Raw genomic sequence first — 10,081 nt, forward strand, 5'->3', positions numbered from 1 at the left:
AGTTCTTGGTTGGCTGCTCTCTTTTATTTATTCATTACCCAGGCTTCAAGTGATTCCTGTGTGACTCTAGCAAAAGAGAAAGAAGGGCCAAGGGTTTATAGTTCTCAGATCTGGCTGAAATCTCTTCTCTGGTTCCCGGGTTCTGCCTTTAGTTAAGCAGGGTCCAAGGAATAGCCCTTGCCTGATTTGGGCAGGGTTATCCATCCACAGAGAGAGGCCCAAGAGCCTGGGGTCAGAATGGACCAGGCCCCAGGAATCACTGCTGAGGGCCTTTCTGGAGATGACAAGAGTACTGGGGAGGTGCCCCCTAGGAAGTGGCTTTGGAAGATCTTCCCAGAAGGCTTTGTGGCAGAAGTCTGCTGTCTCTTCAAACTCTCAGGACCCCTGGTAAGAGGACAGGGCTGGGGAGGAGGGGAGAGCACTGTAGAGACCCCATCTTCTATCACTCAGTGGTTTCCCGACCTGAAGATATAAATAGAAGTAGGCTGGACCATTGGACCTTAGAGATTATCTATCCTACCCCTTAATTTTCAGATAGGGAAACTGAGGCTCAGGAAGGACTTTGAGGTCACAGGATAATAAATGTCGAAAGGAGAGAAGCTATCATCTCAGGCACAACAGCTAAGTGGGGTGAATCAGAGCGACTGTGTCCATATCCGCCAGCATCCTTGGGAAAGGAGAGGGCTTCCCAGACCCTCTGCATCCTCCAGCCAATCTCTCACCTCATTTCCCTAGATTGGTCATCACTTGGGTGTTCTAAGCAGGACTTCTTAACCTGAGGCTTTCCAGGGCACCAGATGCATGCACGGGGCATGATGGTAGAGTAGCGCAAGGCACCTGGGGGGCAGGGTAAATAGAGGGAAGACCAGAGTTCGAATCCAGCCTCAGATCCATCCTAGCCATGTGACTCTAGGCAAGTCACTGTACTTGTCTGCCTTGGTTTCTGCATCTGTAAAATGGGCACCTACCTGTGCTGTAAGGATCAAATAAGATAATATTTGTAAAGCGAGAAAACTAGAAATAAACTAGCAAGTTTACACTATTATTTGAGGGATTCCAAACAGTAGTGACCATTCATCATGGGGCCTTTCTCTTGCTTCTCCGCACCCCTATCGTCTTTCCTGATTTTCAACTCAGCCACCCATAGATGCTGTTCATTCTGTGTAGGTGTAAGCTTCTCAAGATCCAGGAGGGGAAATGGGGTCTCTCACTGCTGATGGAGAACCCTCCACAAGTCTTGTTTTTTATCTCTGTATCTTCAGTGCCCAGCTTGGTGCATGGCACATAGTAGGTGTTTACTAAGTGCTTGTTGAATTGAACTGAGCTGAACACAGACCTGCTAGAAGTACCCAGGGAGGAATTATTCTGGGAGCGTTGTCCATCATGCCGTTAGTGTAGTGGAAAGGGCACCGCTTTTGGAGTCAGAAGACCTGAATTTGAATTCTGCCTATCCTTTGGACAAGTGACTTCCATTCCCTTGGCCTCAATATTCTCTATAAGACAAGAGGATTGGGCTCAGAGATCTCTAAGGTCCCATCTAGCTCTAGGCCTGACTGCTCTTTATCCCCACCCAGGACTCCAGGAACTCTTGACTCGTCCCTCTTTTCAAATTAGATAATATTTGTAATGGGCTCAGCACAGTGTCTGGCACATAGTAGGCACTTTATCTGTGCTTATTCCCTTCCCTCTTCCCTCTAGTTCCTGTTCCAACTGTTGCTTTTCATGATCTTTGTGGTGAACTCCGTGTTCTGTGGGCACCTGGGAAAGCTGGAGTTGGCTGCTGTGACACTGGCCGTGGCGGTGAGAACACTTCCCTAGCCCCTTAAGGGAAAGGGGTTGGTGGTGGTGGGGGGAGACCATCCCTTCTCTTCTCTTCCCCCTTCTTCTAGAGCTCCCATTCCTGAGCACCTCTCAAGTGACATTCCCGATACTCGGGGTTCCTGCCCCTGAGATGTCTGCCCAGACCTATTACATATGACTGAGGACCAGGGATGTGGGACGTCTGCCCAACTGCCTCTTAGTTTACTCCTTCATGAGACCTTTGCCCATCCCCTCAGCTGTTGATGCCTCTGCTCCCCAATTTGTGTATAGACACATATATACTTGTCTCCCCTGCTAGAATATAAGCTCTTTGAGGGCAGGCAGTGGTCCCTTTTTCTTCCCCACCTCCCCAAGCGCCTGACATACAGTAGGGGATTAATAAATGTGTGTTAGATTGTTTGTATTTATTTGTATATAAGCACATAGGTGCTTGGGTCCCCTGCTGGAATGTAAGCTCTTTGAGGACAGGTAGTGGTCTCTTTTGTACCCCCAGTGCCTGCCAAGTAGTAGGGAATTGGGGCAGCTAGGTGGCCGCAGTGGATAGAGCACCGGCCCTGGAGTCAGGAGGACCTGAGTTCAAATCCGACCTCAGACACTTAACACTTACTAGCTGTATGACCCTAGGCAAGTCACTTAACCCTAATTACCTCACCCCCCCCCAAAAAAAGTTGGGAAAACCAGCAGGATCAGATCAATTATACACAAAAGTCAAAAGAGCAAGTAGTAGGGAATTGATCAATGTGTATCAATTGACCAATTGATTGATAAGTTTTGTGTTCTCTTGCTCTAGTTTGTCAACATTTGTGGAGTTTCCGTTGGTTATGGCATGGCCTCAGCTTGTGACACCCTGATGTCTCAGGTAGGAGGTGGTTCCTGGGCCTGGCTTCACTTCAGTTGACTCGGAGGATGACACATCTCATTTGTTCTAGGGAAGAATCAGATAAGCCACCTGCTGCTCTCCTCTCTTGAGTTAAATGTTCAGAACCAGGTTAATTAGATACCCCTGGCATCAATCCAGGCCCCCTTGGAATGAATCAGTCCACAAATGAGAGCGAAGGCATAGATAACACATGAGGAAGCTAATGCCATTTTGGGCTATGGAGTATTGAGGAAATCAGAGAGAGTGCCCAGAGGCAGCTGAGCAGGGAGCCTGGGCTCTGCGTCCCACCTCAGATACATCTGCTTCTGACGTCACCAACTTCTTAGCTCCCTGGGGTTCTCTGAGTGCCAGCACAGCTGCTGGTGTGAATTTCTTCATCCACACTTTCCTGAACGAATGAAATCACAGGCCTCTTTGAAAAACAGAAAAGGTCTCCAGAGCTCAGGAGGCGATCATCCAACCGTCTTCTTCCCTGGCCAGATCATATGTGGTTGTGTCCAGTATTGGGCACCACATTTCAGGAAGGGCTTGGATGATCTGGAGAACACCCAGAGGAGTGATAGAACATGAGACCGTACCACGTGAGGGAAGAAGCTGAGAATGCTGGGTGTGGGAGGTGGGGGCTGAAAGCTATCTCCAAGTTACGTTAGGGATCATTGGCTGGACCAGGAATATCAAACGCAAATAGAAACAGGCCGGACATAAGGTTGACTTGGAAAACCACACAGTAATAGTATCTGTGTTTTATTGTATTTTAATTTATTTTGTTAAATATTTTCCAATTACATTTTAATCTGTGTCAGGCCTCACTGGAGAGGGTTGTCTGGGTAGCGAGAGAGCTTGACATCTCTGGTGTACGAGATTGACTGAAAGGGTGAGGGATGTTTGGCTTCAAAGGCATCAGAGCAGTATTGGGGCATTTAAAGGGCTTTGGTAAGAAGAGGGATTGATTTTGTTCTGCTCTGCCTCAGAGACCATCACCCCATACCTGGAGCAGTACTTACGAGAGGCAAAGAGGCTTGTCCAGGAAAAACTCCCCAACAATCAGTCTCTGCTTGGGAATTCCAGGAGGCTGCACATGCTCACAGCCACAGAGCCCTTGTGTAGGAGGCCTCAGGGTTCATTCTATTATCCCACGATCCCATTTTGTTGGGTGGTGTGGCCCACAAATAGAAACTGGATTGTACACTGCTGTCTGCGCGGTTCCACCCTCTGTCCCCACTCTGAAGCATCTCTTCCACCAGCCTGCCCTTGTTTCTGGAATTCCCGTTTGAGTTAACTCCTTTGGAGTGAGATAGCAGGCTCTGGCAGTATATTCCTCTTCCTCCTCCTCCTCCTCCTTTGTCTTCTCCTTTAGAAAGAGAGCGCTATTTCTGGTAACAAAGAATATAAAAGGGGGAGGGAACTAACCAACACCCCCAAATCTGACTTTACCTGCATGCAGCGCCCCACACCCACAGCCCCACTCTCCTGCCAAGAAGCTCAGGAGATGCCTTCTCATCTCTTCTTTGGCTCCAAGGTCAGGTCACGACTTGCTCTTGATGAAGCCATCCTGGCTCATTATGATGACCGCGTCCCTTTCACAAACCAACCTCTTAATTAAAAGGTTCTAGAATTCTTCTGTTCCCCAACCACATTCTCTAAGGATCTGGGACTGAATTTGGACCCTCAACATGGAGCTCAGCACATTATTCAATGTCTGTTCAGTCAAAATGGGCCAGGATTCAGAGAATCCTAGGATCACAGATTTAGAGTGGGAAGACCTTAGAGGTTAACCCCCTTGTTTTACAGATGGGGAAACTGAGGCCCAGAGAGATTAAATGACTTGACCAAGGTCATCCAGGTAGTCAGTGTCAGAGGCAGGATTTGAACCCAGGTCTTCTTGTCCTTTGCTATATCACACTGTTTTCCAGACTTATGGAAGTGCCAACAAGAAGCACGTCGGGGTCATCCTGCAAAGGGGAATCTTGATTCTGCTGCTTTGCTGCTTTCCCTGCTGGGCCCTCTTCATCAACACTGAGCAGATTCTCTTGCTCCTCAGACAAGACCCTGATGTGTCCAGGTGAGGTCCATGACCTTAAGGCTGCCAAGGTGCCAGCTAGCGTCCCCATGGGAAAAGCAGCTGGGAAGCACATTGGCTATTCCCCGATCAAAGCCTTAGATAATGTGCTTTAATTTTTTAAATTGATAAGTCTCTGGTGTAAATGGGATTCAGTAGAGGCCCCTGGCTGGTGCTTTCTGATGGTTCAGAGGTGGTCTTGGCGGCTTGAAGGCTTTGCCTGCAAAGAGTAGGTCCTGGCAGCAAAGTCTGTCATCCAAGGGCCAACCTAGCATTGTGGCTCAGTGAATGGGTCAGAAGGACCATAAAATAATAATGATGATAGTAATAACTAGCATTTGTATAGCACTTACCATGTGCCAGACATTTTATAATTATTAATTCATTTGATCCTAACAATCCTGGGAGGCAGTTTCTATTATTATCCCCATTTTACAGATGAGGAAACTGAGGCAAACAGAGGTTAAGTGACTCACCCAGGGTCACACAGCTAGTAAGTGTCTGATGGTGGATTTGAACTCAGGTCTTCCTGACTCCAAGTGTTCTATCCATTGCATCACCCAGCTTCCAGCAAATTTTGACCAGTACTTACTACCCATCTGACCTCAGGCAAGTCATTTCACTGCTATGGACTTTGGTTTCCTGATCCTTGAATGAAGTAAGAGGTTTGGAATCTCACTCTGGGATTCTGACTTTGCAGAGGATCATCATGAGGCTGCCCATAACAGGATGAATTTGTGTGTGTGTGTGTGTGTGTGTGTGTGTGTGTGTATGAGGCAATTAGGGTTAAGTGACTTGCCCAGGGTCACACAGCTAGTAATTGTTAAGTATCTGAGGCTGGATTTGAACTCAGGTCCTCCTGAATCCAGGGCTGGTGCTCTATCCACTGTGACACCTAGCTGCCCCAACAGGATGAATTTTTTTTGTCCTTGGCAACAACGCTGACATTGTTTAACCAGTTACTACAGAAGCTGGGGTGCACATAGTTGGAGGGCTGACTCACAGCAATGAAATCACAGATCCTTGAAGCATGGCAGAAGTATAAGGAATATGGGTGGCTATGACCCTTTATGGGATTTTTCAGGTTATAATGCTGCTTCTTCTGTCAGCTTCAAGGAGGTTATGAGGATGGATGGAGGGATAGATGGATGGAGGGATAGAGGGATGGAGGGATGGAGGGATGGATGGAGGGAGGGAGGGGTGAATGAATGAATGAACGAATGGATAGATGGATGAATGGATGGATAGATGGATGAATTTATTAGGTAATGCCATCCCAACAAGGACTATAAAGAATAACACTCTCTGTGAAGAACACACTACCTCTACACTAGAGAAGCCAATTTTTAATTGAGGAGGGTTATACCTCGGGCCGAACTCTTAGTGGGAGTTTTAACTTGAAAGAAACCACCTAGTGTTTGTGTGCACAGCTGACACCAAGCAGCAATTATGTTCTGAAGAGATAATGACAAATGATGGAGAGAAAGAGGCCAGCTAGGCTTGTTTCTCAGAGATCGTATCTCAGACGTAAATATGCATAAATTCATTATTAGTAATTAAAATTTTGCTATAATGGTCATGTCTCACTCTTACTCTGTTGATGGATTTTAATTGAATTATTTCTCTTTTGCTTACAAATTACAAATATCCTTATCCTAGCATCATCTCTGAATCCTAAATTATATACAAGGTGTTTAAACTATTAAAGTTTAAAACAGCACTAAGACTTTTGGGACACTTGGACTGCTGAGGTCTCAGGCTAACATGTACTGGGTGCTTTCTATTATAGCACCAACCTCCTAGGGTTATGGTGAAGATCAGATGAGATAATACTTGTAAAGCTCTTAGCACAGTGCCTGGCATATAGGAGGCATTCTATAAATGATAGCTATTATTATTTATATTATTGTTTATTTTTATAGTGTCTGTTCAGTCATTTTCTTCTCTCTCTCTGTCTCTGTCTCTCTCTGTCTTTCTCTTGGGACAATGAGGATTGAGTGACTTACCCAGGATTACACAGCTAGTAAGTGTCAAGTGTCTGAGGTCGGATTTGAACTCAGGTCCTCCTGAATCCAGGGCCGGTGCTTTATCCACTGCGCCACCTAGCTGCCCCCCCAATCATTTCAATTGCATCTGACTTGTGACCCCAATTTGGGGGGTTTTCTTGGCAAAGATACTGGGTTGGTTTACCATTTTCTTCTCCAGCTCATTTTACAGAAGAGGAAACTGAGGCATACAGGGTTAAGTGACTTGCCCAGGGTCACACAGCTAGTAAGTGTCTGAGGTGGGATTTGAATTCAGGTTTTCCTGTCTACACATTCAGTCCTCTGACAACTATGCTACCCTTCCTACAAGTCATCATGGGCTAAGCACCAAGGATACAAAGACAGGCAAAAACAACAACAAAACTCACAAAAATGATCCCTGCCCTCAAGCAACTTACACTCTTCAAACCCTCAAAACAAGGGCAATGAGAGGAGCACTTTCAGCCAAGTCCTCCTCTGATAGCTCATGATGACTTGGGAGTGATCCCGGGTTCTCAGAGGCTGTAGCATAGTACCAGATGAGATAGGTCCTGCCAAGCAGAAAGCCTTCAAGAACAAGTTTGATTGGAGATAGACCACATGCCGTGCCTGTGGTTGGTGTACCAAGCTGAAAGATTCAGAGACTCACCCCCAGGTTGATCCCAGGGGGATTTTTTCTAGTCATAAACAATCTTTGAAGTACCATAAGGCAACAGTTTGGGACAAAGACAGAGAGCCAAGCACAGAGACAGACAGACTGACACAGAACCAGAGAGACAGAAACAGACACAGAGTAAGAGACACAGACAGCGACAGAAAGAGAGAGAGAGCTGCCATTTATTCAAGCCTTGTGCATGCATATTGTGAGTAATTAATTCAAAGGCTTTTCATCACTACAGAGTAAAGCCCCAGGCTCCTCCATCACAAATTTAGGCCAGCAGGCTCACCTGGCTTCTATGTGGATTGACAGCAGGTGAACATTTTATACGTGTCCTAAGTATTGCCCCCCCCCCCCATTGGCTGGCCTCTCACACCCCCTTAAAAGTATAGGCACGAAAATTGCTTGGTAACCATTTACATTTAAATAAATTAATTTCAAAGCATTCCCCATAATAATCCTATTTCAGTCCTTCCCCACCCACCCAAGTTTATTTCAGAAGAATCCTCTCTAAAGATTCTTTGTGCATTTTTCATATAATCCAATTCATCAACTAGTTCTGGTTGGGTTTTTCTTTTTTTCTTTGCAGTATTTCATAAAAATATTTCTAGATTTTCTTTGTTTTTCTTATACTTTTTAGCCTTAACTGTATTATAATATTTTATTACATGAAAGTACCACAATTGATTTGACCCTTCCTCTATTGTTTTGTTACCATTACATATAACAGGAAACAGGACTGGGCCAGTGATTGTATTGGTATTGGGAACTCCCAGATAAGGAAAATCCCTCTCTCAGTGCAAGTCAGGACCTCCTCTGCCACTTAGAATCTTAGAAGGTTATCTCAAGTCTTAAGAAGTGCCTGTCTCTATCCACTGCACTACCCAGCTTCCAAGAAAATCTTTATCCCAACAATGGAACGATGGGTCAAAGTTTATGTTTATTTTTAGAACCTTTTTCTTTTTCCTTTGGTGGGGCAATGAGGATTAAGTGATTTGCCCAGGGTCACACAGCTAGTAATGTGTCAAGTGTCTGAGGTTAGATTTGAACTCAGGTCCTCCTCAATCCAGGGCTGATAACTTTATCCATCACGCCACCTAGCTGCCCCCAGTTTTATAACTTTTAGTGAAATATTGCAAGATTATTCTAAAAAAGGATTCTATGAGTTTGCAATTCCACCACTGATGAATATATACTTTCATTTCCACAATTTACCAACACCAAATTTCATTGCTTTTAATTATTTGAGGCAATACTTCAATGTTATTTTGATTTGCATTTTTTGGAATCACCAGTTCTGAGTCAGAGGACCTGAGTTCAAATCTTGCCTCTTTTGTTTACTATCTGCGAAACCTTGGGCAAGTTGCTTCATCTTTCAGGGCCCCAGCCTCAATTTCTTCATCTGAAAAATGATACTCGGCCTATGAAGTCCTTTTCATCTCTAGACCTGAGATCCTCTCATTGTTAAGTGAAGTATTTTTTCAAATGATTATTAACAATTTGAGTTTTTAAAAAAAAATTCTTTGTTCATGTCCTTTGAAATGTCCTTTGTTCATATTCTCACATTGATATAACCAGGAATTCCTTTCTGGTTTGTTTGTTTTGTTTCTTGTTTTGTTTTTGCAGGGCAATGAGGGTTAAGTGACTTGCCCAGGGTCACACAGCTAGTTAAGTGTCAAGTGTCTGAGGCTGGATTTGAACTCAGGTTCTCCTGAATCCAAGGCCAGTGCTTTATCCACTGCGCCACCTAGCTGCCCTGGAATTCCTTTTTTTTAAAAAAAAATTTTCAGGGCAATGAGGGTTAAGTGACTTGTCCAGGGTCACACAGCTAGTAAGTGTCAAATGTCTGAGGTCAGATTTGAACTCAGGTCCTCCTGAATCCAGGGCTGGTGCTCTATCCACTGCATCACCTAGCTGCCCCCCATGAATTCTTTTTTTATTTATGCCGTATATATTTCTATTTGTGTTGTATATGCCCTTGATGTCTCCCCCTTTAGAATTTAAGCTTCTTAAGAGTAGGGATTGTTTTATTCTTTGTATGTGTATCACCAGAGCTTCACACAGTGCCTAGTACACAGTAGGCACTTATTAAATGCTTATTCATTGGATGATTGATGCAGATTGAGGTGCAGAACCTGATAGCCAGGAAAACGGAACTAGGAGAGGGCTCTGCCCATCACTTTAGAGCTTTGGTAAAATATGATTTATTCCTCTCTGTTCCTTGTAGGATAACCCAGGAATATGTGATGTTCTTCATTCCTGCTCTTCCGGTAAGTTCCCCTTAGCCCTCAGCTCTAAAGGGTGGTGGTTATTTCGCTGCTCCCAGGCATGATGGAAGGGAACCATCCAAACTCTAGTTGCTTATAGTTTACTGTCTCAGTCCTGGGTTGTTCTTAACCCTCGAGAAATTTGGCCCATCTCAATGCGATGCTTGACCAGCTTGTGTCAGTGCAACCGGCAGAAATTCCACATCTTAAGGACAGGGGAAGGAAATCCAAATGGCCAATTTCCGTAGCCAGTGTCCAGATCTCCCCTTGTTCCTATCATGTAGTTAGTTGCCTGTAGGGGGCTAAGAGGAAGCTGGGACTTAATGGAGGCCATGGAGGTAGGTCAGTAGGTGGAATGAAGGAGGGACAACA

The 10,081-nt window shown here is 45.1% G+C and overlaps 1 protein-coding gene across 1 annotated transcript in view; it reads left to right on the plus strand.

Annotated features, from left to right (window-relative positions):
• Nucleotides 1–237: 237 nt before the first annotated feature.
• Nucleotides 238–10,081, plus strand: part of SLC47A2 (solute carrier family 47 member 2) — a 31,279-nt gene continuing 21,435 nt past the window's right edge. The window contains exons 1-5 of the mRNA XM_043962900.1: nucleotides 238–387; nucleotides 1,699–1,800; nucleotides 2,612–2,680; nucleotides 4,615–4,763; nucleotides 9,670–9,712. Coding sequence (XP_043818835.1) covers nucleotides 238–387; nucleotides 1,699–1,800; nucleotides 2,612–2,680; nucleotides 4,615–4,763; nucleotides 9,670–9,712 — 513 coding nt within the window. The remainder of the gene's footprint in view (nucleotides 388–1,698; nucleotides 1,801–2,611; nucleotides 2,681–4,614; nucleotides 4,764–9,669; nucleotides 9,713–10,081) is intronic.

The sequence above is a fragment of the Dromiciops gliroides genome, chromosome 4, assembly GCF_019393635.1.
Source record: "Dromiciops gliroides isolate mDroGli1 chromosome 4, mDroGli1.pri, whole genome shotgun sequence".
In the NCBI taxonomy this organism is placed as follows: domain Eukaryota; kingdom Metazoa; phylum Chordata; class Mammalia; order Microbiotheria; family Microbiotheriidae; genus Dromiciops; species Dromiciops gliroides.